This window comes from Leptopilina boulardi, unplaced genomic scaffold (assembly GCF_019393585.1).
Source record: "Leptopilina boulardi isolate dan_hultmark-lab unplaced genomic scaffold, ZJU_Lbou_2.1 LbouV2_152, whole genome shotgun sequence".
Lineage (NCBI taxonomy): Eukaryota > Metazoa > Arthropoda > Insecta > Hymenoptera > Figitidae > Leptopilina > Leptopilina boulardi.
The window spans coordinates 234414-253081 of NW_026137699.1; the positions used below are offsets into that span (position 1 = coordinate 234414).

General features: G+C 28.9%; 1 protein-coding gene across 1 annotated transcript in view; it reads left to right on the forward strand.

The window, feature by feature from the left end:
* The window catches only part of LOC127276772 (sodium-coupled monocarboxylate transporter 1), an 82405-nt gene that overhangs the window by 47481 nt on the left and 16256 nt on the right, over positions 1 to 18668 (forward strand). Inside the window, exons 6-7 of the mRNA XM_051297419.1 lie at positions 448 to 666; positions 2721 to 2904. Coding sequence (XP_051153376.1) covers positions 448 to 666; positions 2721 to 2904 — 403 coding nt within the window. The remainder of the gene's footprint in view (positions 1 to 447; positions 667 to 2720; positions 2905 to 18668) is intronic.

Sequence of the window (18668 nt, forward strand, 5' to 3'; positions counted from 1 at the left end):
CATACCAAGTTTCAGACTTGCTCCTCATCATTTTTTTTTATCAAAAATTTGCATCTTTTACCTCCCACCCTTACTTCTCGTGACTAAAGCGCCTTCTGGCGGCAAGGTTATGTGTTTATCTATCAAAAAGGAAGGCTTTTATACAAAAACTTTCTTGCACCTTATCGTTACCAATTTTTGTAGCCAGCTCTCCGTATATTAAGAATGACTACTAAAATAGCCTAGAATATTAAAAGTAGTAGTCCCACTTAAAGTAAGTGGGAAATATTTTAAAAATAAATATATTCTTATTGTTAGAATATTCTTGGCTCCTATTTAAGTAGGCATTCTTAAATCTAGAATATCGTTTTTTCGGTTTAATTCGTAATTGATTTGTTTAATTATTTTGTCCATTATTATGTATGATATGTCGTATGATTTAAAACATAAATGAAAATTTGATTATAGAGCTTTGTGGGTTTCTTCCTTGGGACTAATATTAATTTACACAATAAATTTTCTTACTGGAATGGTTTTGTACAGTGTTTACAAAAATTGTGATCCTCTGCAAGCGGGACAAATTACAGGTCAGGATCAATTACTGCCGCTATACGTGATGAATTTCATGGGAAATTTGAAAGGAGTACCTGGATTTTTTGTTGCTGGTATATTTGCTGCGTCACTCGGGTAAGTATTCATAATTAATAAGTAATATTTTTTTTACAATTCAATTTTTAAAATTATATAGTGGAATAAGCATGGACTTTTATGTAAAAAATTTCAAAAATGTTTGCCCTGAAAATACTTGAAATTTTTTTTAATTTTTAAAAAATTTCATTGAGAGTGGAATACCACTGTGGAATTTTTACCAACGATTTTCCGGGGCGGTTAAAAGTTGCCCACAATTAAACTGCGTACAAGAAAACTGCACACACTAAACTGCATACTTAACTTTACAACCGGGAACTCAGGCTTATCTTCTTATGCAATTGCCTTTATTTTTCAAAAAACTTTTTGCTCATATTCGACTATTTAATCTTCACGTATCTAGAATTGTTTTTGATAAGAGAAAATACTCCTTTCCCCCCCAATGCAATTTGCACCTCTTGTAGTCTTGAATGCGAGGATCTTTATCATATTTTGTTATTTTGTTCTGCCTGTAAACATCTGCTCACTTCCTTCAGTAATGAATCTCATGATATTGTTTCGACTGTAGAAACTTGAATGAATATCTTTTCATCTTGCGACCGTTCAACTCTTAAACGTTTAGTGATTGTTTTGCGTAATATTTTTACCATGCGTTTAAACGCACTGTACATACATACTGCTAGCGCTTAATTTTAATTTTACACTTTTAATTTACTTTGTAAATTTTTTTGCGTAATTCCTCTTGTAAACACAACTTGTAATTAAACAAGAGTAATAAATAAAAAAAACTGCATACAAAGCAAATTGCACACGAATTAAATAATTAATTTTTTTAATAAAATATTAATAACTTAATTCGTGTGCAGTTTGTTTTGTATGCAGTTTAACGGTATTCACTTTAACCGTATACAGTTTTTTATTTCAATTTTTCAAATTTATTCCCATTAATAAATTTGTAAGTATTTTTGCTGTATGCAGTTTAATAGTAAATAATTTTTTAATTTAAAAAATTTTAATTTAATTCATGTGCAGTTTTGCCGTATGCAGTTTAACGGTGTGCGTTTTAATTGTATTTAGTTTATAATTTTAATTAAAAAATTTTTTTTAAAGTAACTTGTATGCACTTTTATTGTATGCAGTTCAGTGTGTGCAGTTTTCTTGTACGCAGTTTATTTGTGGGCAACTTCAACCGCTCCGATTTTCCTAATTGACTATTTTAACATATTTTTCAGGAGAGATTTTTTAATGTAAACACATTGGAAAAAAATGAAAATTAATATGGCTTTCGAAAGCAGATAGATTGTAAACATTTCAAGTAAATAATGCAAAAAAAGTAAAATAAATTTTTTAAAAGTGTATTTAAGTAATGAATATAATGTTATAAATATTAATTTAATAATTTTTATATAATTAAAATTGGATAACATTAAATATTTTGCCTACAAATAAAAAAATTTTGAGGATGGAATATTATTTTTCAAACTAATTTAAATTATGTTTTGTTTAAATTAAAATTAATGAATTCTTTCGTAATTATAAATTGTCGAAGACCATCCAAATCCAAAAATCCTGCACTAAATCACATATTCTACCCGCCAACGAAGCTTGATCAATGAAAATTGTTATTATGTAACTAAATTTTTGAGACCTCTAGGTTCTTGTGAATAAAGCTAAGAGCATTTTTATTTTTTAACAATTAATATTGAGTCTTATGAGAATTGAGTACTTTTTCATACATATTTACTGACCACAAAGTAATTAACATTACGAAATTAATAAAACTCTTTTTTAATACATTCTGATAGCTTAAAAATTGAATGTAAACAAGTCATAGAAACCATTTGCAACTCGACTAACGTAATGCGGTGTTACCAGACGTTTCAAAGTACCGAGCAACTCAAATCATAAAATAATGGTTTCTGTTTTGATGTTCAGTCAATCCCTATAACCTCCTTAAGGGCAAAGTGTTTTGAAAAATATTTAAATATTTTTTTACTATGTGTTGAGAAAAACCAATTTTTGATTTTGTTTTTACTCACCAGTATGAACTTTTTTATTATTTTATAATAAAATAGTTTTCTATTTTGTTACAGAACGGTAGCTAGTGCTCTAAATTCACTATCGGCCATTACTTTTGAAGATATTTTTCAAGGATTATTTAATTTCACATTACCTGCGAGTAAAGGGGCACTTTATGCTAGATGGATTAGCATATTCTTTGGAGCTTTAAGCTTTGCTTTAGTTTTTGTTGTTGAACGACTCGGCGGCGTACTTGAGGTAATGCAAAATTAATATTGAATTTTTATTAACATGACATTGTTTAATTTTATCTCGCTTTATTTTCTGTTACTCGTGTGGAATAATGATAAGTAAGCACACTGTAGTACCACGTGACATATGGAAATCATATTATGTTCCAATCCAAACAAAAATCCTCAAATGCATGATATGTTTTCCCTAATTATTTCATCGGAAATAAAAAAAATGTCGAAGTAAAAAAAGCATAATAAAAGTTTCATACATTTCTGCCAGCGGAAGACTATATGTATTGAATTGTTGAAATAACTTTTTGTTAGTTAAAATTATTAATTATTGTTTAAACTTGTTGGAAAATTTATTTGTTCATAATTCATTTTATCAGATATTTTATATTATCTGTAAAGATTATGAGATTATCGATAAATAGAAATTAAATAATTGAAAAATTAGTTCTTTAACATTTTTTCAAATGTAGACAATATAAACAAGTTGTAAATTCAGATGTTCATTACATGAACATTTTGCTTTCTCTTTACGATCAGCAAAAAAATTTGCTTCCTCGTGGACAAAGCAAAATTTTATTGCCAAAACGTGATTTTGATTTTTTAACTTTTATTAATTCTTTAAATTTACCTCAAATGTATACTTTATATATATTGATCGATTCGTCTTGACGTAAGTAATACAATTATTTCATATATAAACTTCAATTTAAAAAAACACAAAATTTTATAGCCAAAATGTGAATTTTTGATTTTCTAACTTTCATTAATTCTTTAAATTTACCTCAAATGTATACTTTATATATATCAATCGATTCGTCTTGACGTAAGGAATACGATTTTATTATATATAACCTTAAATTTTTCTATTTAAAAATTTTCTCGATTAAAAAATAATTTTTGGAAAAAAGACGATAAAATTTTTTTTTGGGTTTTTTTCAAAATCCTTTGGTCAGATTTGAGATATTAATATGATAAATGAGCCTACTAAATTTTATCTAAATCCATTAAAACCTGTTAAAGTAATCCTCTAAATAAAAAAAGGATCCACACACACACCCACACATACATACATCCGGACAATTGATCAGGATCTCATATAACATGTTTCTATAAAGAAAAAAATTTGTTTCCGCCACTTTGAAAAGTTTTATAAACGAAAGGACTACAAAGCTTCCTCCACGAGGAAGCAAAATTATTATTATTATCTGATGTTTTAGATTTTCTTTAACATTTAGGATTTGAGAGACATTTTTATGCTAAATAAGTACATGTTGAATTATTTTTTAAAATATTTTTAGAGATATTTGCATTAAAAATAACTTTTGTTTTTTTGGTCCTACAAAAAAAGGTCTGAATGTTTTTTACTCTAAAAGTGTTGAAATTTATAAAAAAAATTATTAAATTTTATTTAATTTATTTAAAAAATAAAATTTAATTTTACGATTGAAAAATGTTCTCATTGTTTCTCAACCCTGAAAAAGTTATGAATGAAGTTGATAATGTAATGAAGACTTCCTGAAATTTTGAGCTGGCGTTATTTTTTGTTTTCGAGATAAAAATCTTTTAATATTGAAATATATGGACTCGACGCGCAAAATTATCATTGTAACTCCAATACCTAGGCCCTTCGAGAACCCGTACCGCATGTCGTCGGGGCGGTTAAAGTTCCCACAACTGAACTGCATACAATAAAAGTGCATACGAGTTATTTAAAAAAAATTTTTTTAAAGTAAAATTATAAACTAAATACAATTAAAATGCGCACCGTTAAACTGTATACGGAAAAACTGTATAAGAATTAAATTAATATTTTTTGAATTAAAAAATTATTTACGACTGAACTGCACACCGTTACACGGCATACAGCAAAAATACTTACAAATTAATAATGTAGATAAATTTGTAAAATTGAATTAAGGGGACTTTCTGGTTTAGAATTTCAAAAAAATCAATTTTTTTTTTTGTTTAAAAATGTTCCATAGTATCATAGAATTACTGTCCCAAAACGTTTTTTAAAAAATATGTACAAAAACAAAAGTTATAACAATATTTATGACGGTATGTATTTCAACAACAATCTACAGTTATCTTATTTACATATTTGGTGTTCCTCTTTTATTGATATTAGCTTGAAACATGTTACTCGAGGGTTTTTGGGGTCGCTGATTACGAATTTGATGTCAGTTTTTGAAAATACAAAATGGCAGATCCAATATGGCGGACGAAAAAATAAAAATTCAACCGGATTTGATTAAAACTTGTTACTCGGGGGTTTTTGGGGTCGCTGATTACGAATTTGATGTCAGTTTTCAAAAATACAAAATGGCGGATCCAATATGGCGGACGAAAAAATAAAAATTCAACCGGATTTGCTTAAAACTTGTTACTCGGGGGTTTTTGGGGTCGCTGATTACGAATTTGATGTCAGTTTTTGAAAATACAAAATGGCGGATCTAATCTGGCAGACAAAGATTAAGAAATTAATTAAATTTAGTTGAAAATGGTTACTTGTGGCCTTTTGAGATTGCTAGTTATGAATATAGGCACAAAACATTAACGTTCTAGGAACGTTTTAATTAATTAAAAAAGTTAATTTTTTATTTTGTAGTCCGCCATATTGGATCGGCCATTTTGAATTTTTAAAAACTGACATCAAATTCATAATCAGCGACCCCAAAAACCCCCGAGTAACAAGTTTTGAGCAAATTCGGTTCAATTTTTATTTTTTTGTCCGCCATATTAGATCCGCCATTTTGTATTTTCAAAAACTGACATTAAATTCGTAATCAGCGACCCCAAAATCCCGAGTAACAAGTTTTAAGCAAATTCGGTTGATTTTTTATTTTTTCGTCCGCCATATTGGATCCGCCATTTTGAATTTTCCAAAACGTACATCAAATTCGTAATCAGCGACCCTAAAAACAGCGGGATACGAAGTTCTGTTGTAATAAAAAGTTGTTTGATATTCATGACTCAATGAACTATGTTATGAAAACTTTGAACGCGTTTTTCTCGAAAACTCATTTTTCAAACTGGTACAGAGCTTTTCTCGAAATCTACTTAACCGATTTTGAAATCCCAAAAATTTTTCGATTCTTTATTTAAAAAACTGGGGCCTAAACCTCTAAAAACTCATATTTCTACCCCCTGTGTTTTTATATGGAGGTAAATTGACCCAAAAACACGGCGTTTTTGCGAGTTTTTGAGAAAAATGTACATAAAAAATAAAAAAACCTTTAAAAAAAATCGTTTTTGAGGTTTAGGCCCCAGAATAAATCCTTATGAAGAGATTCCCGTTTGGAACTTGAATTTATGTATTACAGGTTGCCCGGAAACTAACGTACCAAAAAAAGGTATCTTTTGGAAGACGTCACCTACAGCTATGAAATTGAACTAAATACACTCAAACATATTTTTTAAATTTTCTCTACGCAATGTGCTACAATGTCCAAAAATAGTTTTTACAATTTCTTTAATACTGTTCTTACAATAAAAGTTTTAAAACCTTCCTTTTTTGTCAATTCTAAACCAGAAAGTCCCCTTAAAAACAGCATACTGTTAAACTGCATATAAAAAAACTGCACACAAATTAAAATAATAATATTTTATTTAAAAAATTATTTCCGATTAAACTGCATTTAGAAAAGATCCCACAAATTTGATTAGATTTCGCTATGTATACAGTTGATTTGTGTGCAGTTTAACTTTGTGCAATTTAAGTCATTTGTTTTTAATTCATTTTTAAATTAATTTACATACATTTTTTTGTATGCAGTTTAACGATATGCAATTTAATCGTATAATTGTTTAATAAAAATAAAAAAAGAACTTGATACAGTTCAGATTTCAGTTTGTTGAAAGCTTCCTGGCATTTATGTGTCTATATAAAATGATAAGAATCTTTAGTCTAGAGTTGGATTTCACTCCATCTTAAGTTATGCAATGTCCGAGATATTCTAACTCAGTCTGCAAATACTCTCATTTGTTAAGCTGTAGTTTTAATCCAGTTTGTCGGAGACGTTCGATAAGTGTAACTTGGTTATGGTTGTGTTCTTCTAGGGTTGAACCGAATACGAAAATGATGTTGAGATATACGAAACAAATCTTTTCAATTAATCCTATAAGAGCTTGATTCGGAAAGTCGTTGAAGCGTTTCGGATTCCGAATGGCATCCTCTCGAATTAGAAATGTCCTTCTGGTGTAGAGAGAGCAGTGAGTTCTTTTGAAGATTTTCCATTGATATTTAATGGAAACCCGCTTTTAGATAAAATACCGAGAAAAATTTTGCTTTCGCAAAAGATGATCTATGATATTATCTATTACCGGAATTATAAGGGGATGTCCAAGAATTTTTTTAAAAACCATGTCAGCTATATATCCAAAATAAGTGATTTTGCGGTAGTCATGGTATCTAATGACTGCTTCATCAAAAATAAAAAAACCAAATATTTTCTAGTAGTAGATGAGTATAGCTCGTGATCGAACGAAGGGTTTTTAAAAAAATTGAAATTTGAATTTTTGGCAGAGTTTTTTTGTCAAAAATTACGATTTTGGGAATCATTTAGACCCAGTAAAATTAGTTGTATTCAACAGGAAAAAAATCCTTCGTTCAGTATCTAGCCGTTTTTCCACTATGTAGAAAAAGTGTGCCAAATTTCAGAAAAATCGGTTCATTAGTTTTTGAGAAATCGTGACTACCGACTACAAAAATTGAGTTTTGAGAAAACAGCGATCAAAGTTGAATGACATAAACGTCGGATTTTCTTTTTTATTTTATCGAATTCGTTTGAAAATCTTTATTCTTATTCTTTGGGGTCGCTAATTACAAAATTTGGTGTCAGTTTTCCAAAATTAAAAATAACTCAAACAAAAAGGCGGACTCAGTAATTAAAAATCAATTGCATGAGGCGCCGGTCGAAACAAAAAATATTCTTGACATGTATTATAAAAAATTTGTCAAGTGCTAGTAACAAATATGAGGTATTTTACGTGTAATGTTCTAAGTTGAAAAATTGATTTCACGACAAAAGCGAAACTTAGGGAAATTGTTGTCCTACCTGTTGTAACCTTGATTTTCTATAATTATACATAAATTTGCTATTTTCACAAAATCGGTCCGTTTTTTTTAAATAAATTATTGCAAACGAAAGCTGAGGTTTTTTCCGATCTGTATATAAATTTTCAAAATGCCGATTTTTTTTGTTTTCGAGATATTAAATATCAAAGATTTTATGTCGGCGCGCGGGGCGAGGCGGTCGACTTATACCGTGCCGCGGTAGCTGTTTACACTGGCGCGCACCGACATAAAATCTTTGATATTTAATATCTCTAAAAAAAAATCGGCATTCTGAAAATTTATATACAGATCGGAAAAAACCTCAGCTTTCGTTTGCAATAATTTATTTAAAAAAAACGGACCGATTTTGTGAAAATAGCAAATTTATGTTTAATTATGGAAATTCAAGGTCAAAATTCAAAATTTAAAAAAACGAAATTCACTATTGAAAAGAGCATGAAAAAACTTTCAAAAAACATACCTGCCAAAATTTTTTTTATTGCATTTATTGACAGCAAAAATTCAAATAGTAAGCGGTGTCAGGGAAAACTGATAAAATTGACCCCCCTCTATCTCCCCCAAAATTTCAAAAAAGTCAAAATATATATATATCATATATATTTAAAAAAAATTTTTTAATTATTTTCTGTCAATTTGCTTGTAAATATATAAAAAAAATTATTAAAGTTAAGATAAAAATAAATTTTGATCTTTTTTCAGGAATTTTGAGTTTTTGTAGCATAACAATATTTGAGTCAATTTCAAAAGGGTTAGCTATATTTATGGTAAAATCTACACGTGGAATTAAATATGTGTACTAAGTTTCAACTTCTTAGCTCCAAAACTGTAAAAGTTAAGACGGAGGGACACGCTTTTTTCAGAAATTTCGAGTTTTTCGAATATAACTATATGCAACCGAATTTTAATAGGGTTCGCTATAATTTTCTTTTAATTTACTCGCGAAAATACATATGTATACCAAGTTTGAGCCGAGTGAGCTCAATCGGTTGAAATGGCTAGGTTTTAGAGGGTGGGATATGATTTTGTGAACGGACATGAGTGGAACCATAAGGGTTCCGTTTCGGTTCACTCCGTGAACGAAAAAGAATTAAAAATGCAATTTTTTTTATTTGACCCTTAATGATATTATCTTCCTTTAAAACAATTCAATGGGACGTTAATTTTCAACAGGGTAGAGGGTTCCCAGTATGCGAGAAAATGTCGTAATAAAATCGAATGATTTTTTGTATTGCTTCGCGAGTAATAGGTTTATTATGTGACTTAAGGCGCTTGTATACCTCACCGATCCCGAGTATACTTGCGTCGTGTACCATTGGAGTAAAAGTGACGGAAATTTCTTTTCTCTCTTTTACCTCAATGGTACAGGACAGAAGTATACTCGGGATCAATGAGGTATACAAGCGTCTTTATTCTTGTGTTTTCTATCAGGAGCTTCATTCTAACTGAAATTTTTTTGTCTGTTTTACGATGTATTGCATATTCACGAGGTTAGTTTTTAAAGATGTGAAAATAGTTTTTATTGGAGGGCCTTTACTGCACGCAGCACACAGGTTGCAAAAGTTAATCTGGAACAAATTAAAACATTTTTCCTTAATTAACTATAACAATCTTTGAATTCATTCATTCCGTCCAAATTTTCCGTCCGGACCCCTGCTGGATTTTCGGTGACAGAGAAAAGAACAAGTTATGGAGAGAGAAAGATATATCTTTATTTTGCAAATGAGGGTTCGCTTGACCTGCAATCTTTTAAAGAGGATTAATTAATAACTCTGAGGACCCAGGTAATAATTTCTTTCTCCCTTTATCACGTGAAAAAACTATAAAGAAAGTCTAAAACTGAATAGGTAACGCATACCTTTCTTTCTTACACCAAGGAATATAACATAAGTACTTCTTCGTTTTACATTGCGTTTCTCTATCTAGACAATTCAAAATTGCATAAGAACATCATCGTCTAAAATCTTAATCTTCTTCCTTTTTGTTTTAAAAATAAAAAAAAAATTCATATATCTGTATATATGTATATAGGGGAGAGTGACAAACAGTGGGACACTTTTTTTCAAAGACATATAATTATGTCAATTTTATATATTTTTGGACAGTTTTTGGTATTACCATAAAGTTTGAACTCTTTTCTACATAATGCATATATTCTATTTAAATTATATTGTGATTAAATAGAAAAATTTCAAGTTTTTAGAACTTGATACTTTTTTCTTGTTTTGAAGGTTTGTGTTAAACAGTGGAACACTTATTATTAAATAATGAATAATTGTTTCAATAATAATATTCTGCTGTATACTTTGTAAATATATATGTTTTGCATTAAATAACGTTAACAAATGTTGCAAAACACTCATAATTTAATAATATTTTACATTTTTATAATACGATGTCAAGTTTCTTATGAAAAATTGCTATTATTTTTTTTTACGTTTACAGTACTGCTGATCATACGTCATAATTTGGTCATAACCTAAAAACAATTTGGAAGAAAATTTGAATAGTCGTTCTCTTATCAAGTGTTATTTTTCAAATGTTGCCGAACAATAATTGTAATAATTATAAATTTTGAATTTTTTAATGTTTTTTAGCATAAAAAAATCACATTTTTAGTCGCTGTGTAAGTATAAATGCGCATGCGTATAGCTGACACAACTTATAATTAGTGTTGCCAAAATCCACGTTTCATAAACTTAAATTTTTGCCTGTCCCAGTGTTTAATATCGCATTGTTTAAATTGAGCAATCGCAAGAAATTATTTAAATAAAAATTGTTTGTAAAATTTTAAAATATTTTAAATTATTGGATATTATACTTAAAAACATGAGTAAACGAAGTAACAATTTCACTTTTTTTTAAAACTGTCCTATCTATATAAAAATCAGCATTGTATTTCATGAAAAAATTTACTCCGTAACGTCATAAACAGTTTTTTTCAATTTTCTTTGTAAATAATGAATCAGTGTGGCTAAAATATTTGGAGATAGTGTGTTGTCATAAACATGGTTTACATTTACATTTTGGCGAGTATTTTGGTCGAGTTTCTTTAGGTAGTTTTTCAGAAAATCAAAGTGTCCTACTGTTTAAACTGTCCCACTGTTTATCACTCTCCCCTACCTGTATTAGAGCCCCAGAAAATTTTAATAAAAAAATTTAAAAATTATTGTATTGTATTGTTTGTGGTAATTGTTCTGAGGGTCTAATACTGGTATATACATATTTTTTTTATTTTGAAAACAGAAAAAAAGAAGAGAAAGATTTTTAGGCGAAGATATTAACTATAATAATCTTGGTATTCATTCATTCATTCCGTCCGGGCCCCTGCTGGGTTTTCGGTGACAGAGAAAGGAACAAGTTATGGAGAGAGAAAGATATATCTTTATTTTGCAAATGAGGGTTCGCTTGACCTGCAATCTTTTAAAGAGGATTAATTAATAACTCTGAGGACACAGGTAATAATTTCTTTCTCCCTTTATCACGTGAAAAAACTTTAAAGTAAGTCTAAAACTGAATAGGTAACGCATACCTTTCTTTCTTACACTAAGGAATATAACATAAGTACTTCTTCGTTTAACATTGCGTTTCTCTATCTAGACAATTCAAAATGGCATAAGAACACTTTTTTTCAATTTTATATATTTTTGTCCACTTTTTGGTATTACCATAAAGTTTGAACTCTTTCCCACATAATTATATATTCTATTTAAATTATATTGTGATTAAATAGAAAAATTTCAAGTTTTTGGAACTTGATACATTTTTCTTGTATTCAAGGTTTGTGTTAAACAGTGGGACACCTATTTATTAAATAATGAATATTTGTTTCAATAATAATATTTTGCTTCATACTTTATAAATATATATGTTTGGCATTAAATAACGTTAACAAATGTTGCAAAACACTTATATTTTAATAATATTTTACATTTTTATAATACGATGTCAAGTTTCATATAAAAAATTGTTATTATTTTTTTTACGTTTACAGTACTGCTGATCATACGTCATAATTTGGTCATAACATAAAAACAATTTGGAGGAAAATTTGAATAGTCGTTCTCTGATCAAGTGTTATTTTTCAAATGTTGCCGAACAATAATTGTAATAATTATAAATTTTGAATTTTTTAATGTTTTTTAGCATAAAAAAATCACATTTTTAGTCGTTTACATTTAAATTTTGGTCGAGTTTCTTTAAGTAGTTTTTCAGAAAATTAAAGTGACCTACTGTTTAAACTGTCCCACTGTTTATCACTGTCCCCTACCTGTATTAGAGCCCCAGAAAATTTTAATAAAAAAATTTAAAAATTATTACCTGGCCCCTCAGAATTAATCTTCATTAACAAAGGCTCTATTGTCCAAGGATTGGTATTGTTTGTGGTAATTGTTCTGAGAGTCTAATACTGGTATATACATATTTTTTTTATTTTTAAAACAGAAAGAAAGTAGAGTAAGATTTTTAGGCGAAGATATTTTTATGTTATTTTGAATCCTCTAGATAGAGAAATGCAATATTAAATGAAAATTATATGTTATATTCCTTGATGTGAGAAAGAAAGATATACATTACCTCTTCAGTTTTTGACTTTTATCTTTATATTTCCTTGTGATAATACACGGAAAAAATTTCGAGACGTCGGACGTGCCGATGTCAATGTAAACCTACTGTACATTTCATTATGTACTCAGAGTTAATCTTCCTTAACAAAGGTTCTATTGGCCAAGGGTTGGTACATCTTTATTTTTCTATATAATAAATGTGAAAAAATAAATTATTACCTGGGTCCTCAGAGTTAATCCCCATTAACAAAGGTTCTATTGTCCAATGGTTGGTTTTTTTGTGGTATTTGTTCCTGGGTTTTAATACAGGTATAAATACGTACACTACCGTCCGAAATTGTGCGAACTCTGCTTTTTCAACAACTATAAAACTGTTCAAATCTTCAAAAATATTAAAACTGAAATTTTTCCTCTTTATTTTATTAAAGTTAATAAAATTCTGAAAGAAATGACACCTTGACAAAGAGAATATGTTAATTTTTCAATTAGATATCTCAGAAAAACCCAATTTTTAATGTTTTTACTATTTTTTTATATCTCTGGCAAAAATTAATATTTTTAAACGTTCTTAGGCTCATTGAAATCGTATTTTGTTATTCAATTCAAATTATATAAAACAATTCATGAACACATTCTTCTCTAGTGTATGCAAACCGTGAAAGTTGGCTCATAAAATGTCAAAAAATTTAAATTTAATTCTACAATAAAATATAATGTTTAAAAATCAAGTAAATATATCATTCTAAACTTCTCTGATTTATGTAAGTAAATTTAAAATTTATACATTTTACTGATTATTTTTTGTCATATAAATATTAATCACAATTTTTCGACATTTTATGAGCCAACTTTCACGGTTTGCATACGCTAGGGAAGAATGTGTACATGAATTGTGTTATATAATTTGAATTGCATAACAAAATACGATTTCAATGAGCCTAAGAACGTTTAAAAATATTAATTTTTGCCAGAGAAATAAAAAAAATAGTAAAAACATTGAAAATTGGGTTTTTCTTAGATATCTAATTGAAAAATTAACATATTCTCTTTGTCAAGGTATCATTTCTTTCAGAATTTTATTAACTTTAATAAAATAAAGAGGAAAAATTTTTAGTTTTAATATTTTTGAAGATTTGAACAGTTTTATAGTTGTTGAAAAAGCAGAGTTCGCACAATTTCGGACGGTAGTGTATATATGTTATTTGTAATGAACTACTGACTACTCATATAAGAGTGTCCTTTTTGCACTTATTGGCTGATCAGTAGTTACTGATTCATAGTTACACATAGTTCTCTCATTCTTTTGGATATTTGGTAGTTTTATTGGATTAAAGTAAAAATTGGTTACATTGGATTAAAGGAAAAATTGGTTATATTTAGTAAAAGGTAAAATTAATTGTATTGAATTAAAGGAAAGATTGCTTATTTTTAATAAAAGGTAAAATCGGTTGTATTGAATTAAAGACAAAATTGGTTATATTTAATAAAAAGATAAATTGGTTATATTAGAGAGAGTGAGCAAAACGGTTAAAGATATTTAGATTTTCATCAATCAAAAATAAAATTAAACGAAGTATACTATGGCCAACATAAAAGAGTATGTTATTTTAAGTGATAAAGATTTAAAAATTATTGAAAATAGAAATAAATTATTATTAAATTACATGCATATGCACAAATTTGAAGAATTATTAAGAAAAGATTCCAATTCATTTTTCAATGTGCAAAGTACTTTGTATGTACAAATGCTTGATTTTATTGTCCCAATTAGAGAAGGTGATAAACATATTCAAATACTTTTTAGCGGTAATAACAATTATGGTTACTGAATTTATGTTTATTACGATAGAGTGAGGCTTTATATTTTTGATAGCCTTAATGAGGGGTGTTTAAATGTGCATCAAATAAAATGTTTAATTAGATTGTTCCCTTTTAAACCAACAGTAGTTTTTAAAGCTGTTAATCAACAACTTTTTGGTAGTGTTTAGTGTGGAGTATATGCAATAGCATTTGCAACATCTGTATTATTTAACGTAATGCCAAACCGTGTAAATTATGAAACTCATAATAACAAAATGAGAAACCATCTTAAGTCAATGTTTGAAAATAATCGCTTAAATCATCTTCTGGCAGTAAGAACGTCTCACAATAGGAATTCGATAATAGAGAATAATTAGAACCGTCTTTTCATAAATTGAACTTAGGAACATAAAAATTATATTTTAAACTCTTGTTCTGTTTTTAATACTTTGCACAGTAATAATATTAACAGAGTTCTATTAACACAAGAGTTAAAAATTAAACATTCTTTAAATGACACTAGTGAAAAGAAAATAATTCGTACAACTTATAATACTGTGAACAAAATTTTACCACATAAATATTTAACAATGAAAACTTTTCTGAGTAAAGAAAATGATAAAAAGATAAATCGAGCAATTAAAGAGAAGGGAAGAAAAAGGAAGGCAAGGCGCGAAGTTACATATGAGCAGTAAATAATAAGACAGGAGAATGAGAGATTGAGAAAACGTAATCGTAATAAAACAGAAATAAAAAAGAAAGAGCGCAAAAAAAATTTGACATGCAAAAAAAAGAAATTATTTATAAAAACTGAAGATGGAAAGAAAATACGCAAGGATAAAAATTTGGCATGTAGGAAAAGAAAAATATCAATGGAAACTCAAGATGAGAAGAAAGTGCGTCAAGAAAATAATTTGTCATGTAAGAAGAAAAAATTTTCTACGGAAACGGAAGATGAAAAGAAAGTGCGTCAAGAAAAGAATTTGGCATGTAAAAACAATAATTTGAATAAAAAAACTGCAGGAGTTGCAATAATGTCTTTTAAAGATTTCAATGAAAGTAAAGTTCCACAGAATTATTCAGGTTTAATAAATGTAGAATGTAAGTTTTGTAATGCGTTACATTTTTTGTGTGAAAGACCGTCACATAGATAAATCACCGAGGAATGTTCCCGTAATGTCACAAAAATATTCCCGGTTGATATCAGCTTGACATTCAAGCAATATTTCGTGTTACTTGGGTAGTAGATCCTATATAAAGAAATTTTTTTTTACATTTCTAATATTAAATTTTTTTGAAAAAAAAATGAATAAAAAATATAGTTAGTACACACTAGCAACGTAGTCGGCCGCTTGCGGACGACAAAGTTGCTAGTTTACATTAGAATAGCTACAGAAATACGTTATGCTGCGCGCAGATTTGAAAAGTCATGTTTCGAGAAAAACGCGCTTAAAGTTTTGACATGTGTTTAATACATGAAAAAATAATTTTAAGTACAAAAAATTTTCTATTATTAGTCTCCTATTCCAGGACCATACAGTTGACCTTCTAATGACATCTATTAGTGAATTAGAAAAGTTCGAAGTTATTTTCGTTAGCCCCTCGTGCAGGACGCGGGGACTTTCACGCGTATCCCCTTATTGCACGTGAACCCTCAATTACACAGCCCTGCCTCAATTCGGGAAAATGAATGAGACTAGGTGTTTCCGAAGGAAAATTTGCTGCGTTTTTGGCGCTCTTTGAAAAATATTGGGACACAATCCTGACGTGATAAAAACTTCGCTATTATCAGAAATTAAAGCTTAATTCTAGCCCTTTCAAATGAGCCCACAGCCGACTCATATGCTTCAATCCTTAGAGGAAGGGGTGACTATTTGTACAGAGGTGCGACAAGGTTAAAATACTAAATACCCTAAAAACAACCCTTAAATAAAGTTTTTTTATAAATCGAAACATCTACAGAAAAAAATTCAAAATGTTATATTAATCATTTTCATACACTGAGTTACAATAAAACATTCTCAAACTTAACCCTGCTCGAAAATAACTTTTTACCCTCTCCAAAAAACAACACTTAAATTCAACATTTCTCCATTAAATACATTAGTTACTAAATAAAAACTTGAAAGCTTATTCTCAAGCACTCAGCAACTATAAAATATTCTTAAATTATTTTCTGCCCGAAAAAACTTAACCCACCCCCAAATACAACCCTTGAATTCAAAAATCTTCTATAGAATTTATTCACAAATGAATAAAATTAAATCATTCTAAACTAATAGAAAAACTGAACTTAAAGATTCTATTCAGCGGTGCTTCAAAGGTTTTGTTTGTAAACAAGGATATATTATTAAAATTTATCGATTGATGAACAGCTACCGAACTTGTACAAGCCGCCGTGGCGGCCCCGGCATCAGAATAGGGCCTCCGTAAGTTACCGTGTTTCGTAAGAGGTGACTAAAGGGCACCCCCTACTGGAACGAGAGCGGAGTACCAGCTAGGGCGTTGGCAGTGCAGAGATGTTCATGCATGTCCAATATTTGTTCGTCCACCCTCAATGCGTTGGTTGGTCAAGACATGTATGTGGTGCATGTCGTCGTATTTAAAACGGTAACCGACCGCCAGTATGGCCTTCGGTTTCCCGGATACTGGAAAATGGTACTCATATCTGAGTAGAATGGTACCACGGGACTTTAACCCAGGAGGCCTTCGGGTCTCCGCCAGGCATTGGGCATGGTTACAGCCTACATCGGTTGAGGTTAGCACGTTGGGCACACGTCTTTCGCATTCGGTGTGTGAGTTGCATGAACTCAACTCGGGTGGAAACCTGTAGAGGTTTTCAGGGATTGGAAAGGTCCCGGCTCTTACCAAGAGTGGCAATCGTGACTTAAGTCGATCACACTGTCAATTGGAAGATGACTGGAAGTAAATCTACGTAACCGGTGCTTGCCAGACATTAACTCTTGGCCCCATGTCCCATGGGGGACCGTGTTTGTATACCTGTATAGGGTGATCTTACAAGTAAAACATTTAGGCGATGAACATGTACAAGATCTTGTACAGGAATTAGTAACAAAATTTTAAATTATAATTAGGAATTAATTATTTAATTTGATTAAATTATTTATGATTATTTAATCACTAATTTATTGACTCTTATTGCAATAATTATACTGTCCGACAAAAATAATTTTTTTTCTGATACTGATCACTTTCGATAGATTTTTTCACTCTGATTCCAAATCTGCCAAGAAAAATGCTCTAGCACGTCTAGTTTTTGAGAAAATTAGTGTTAAAAAGTCAAAAACCATGTTTTTGACTATCTTTGATTATGGATTAAAAAAACAAGACGTGCTAGAATCTCATTCTTGGTTTCAAATGAAAGATACAATCTTAAAGAACAATTCCACCAAATGAAAATTTAAAGGCTTTACGATAAAATGATTAAAAAACATTTTTTCATTTGCCCTCAATTTTGTCATTTGTCATTATTTATTTGCACCGTGTATAACCCTAACATTACGAACATGTGATAAACAAATGAATGTATTATTTAATTTCAAAAAAAATTTATACGGTTTTCAGGTTACTTTTTAATTTAATAATCATTGTTTGTTAATTATTCTTTTAAAACTAGATTAAATGTATTAAATAAATAATTAAAAATTTTATTGTAACTTTATTATCACTAAACGCATGTAGTTAAATGTAAAATTTTTTCTTTTTTATTAATTTTTTTTATTTAGAATTTAAATTTTATATTTCATCTTATTTATTAAAAATTTTTTTTAAAAAAATAATTTTTTTATATTTTTATGTTAAATACTTAATGAAGATAGATTCTATAAGCAATAAGTAAATAGAAATGTTAAAGACGGATGTTAATTAACAAAAGAAAAATAAAATAGATAACTTGACAAGAAATAATAAATATTTTAGAAAAATACTAATTTTTATTACTTAACAATTCCGCTTATTTGGAAAGTGTAAATGCTCTTCGCTAAATAATTTTAGAATAAGGTAGTGGACTACCTCTCAGTAAATTATCAATTCAATAAACCCGGATAGACGGTATTTCAGAGAAAATGTTTAAAGAAATATGAGACAAAGTAATTTAATATGAAAAATAAATAAATAGAGTCAAATTAAATTAACACTCAATTTAATACAAATTATTCTCAAAGTATTTGTTTTATACATGCAAAGAAAGGTTTATTACAAAATTCAATAATTAAGCTACTTGACTTACGTCAAGTCTCACAAATATCAACAAGATAGATTCGAAACACAAGAAACTGTTTTATTAAACACAATTATTTAAAGAGACTCACCAAAATT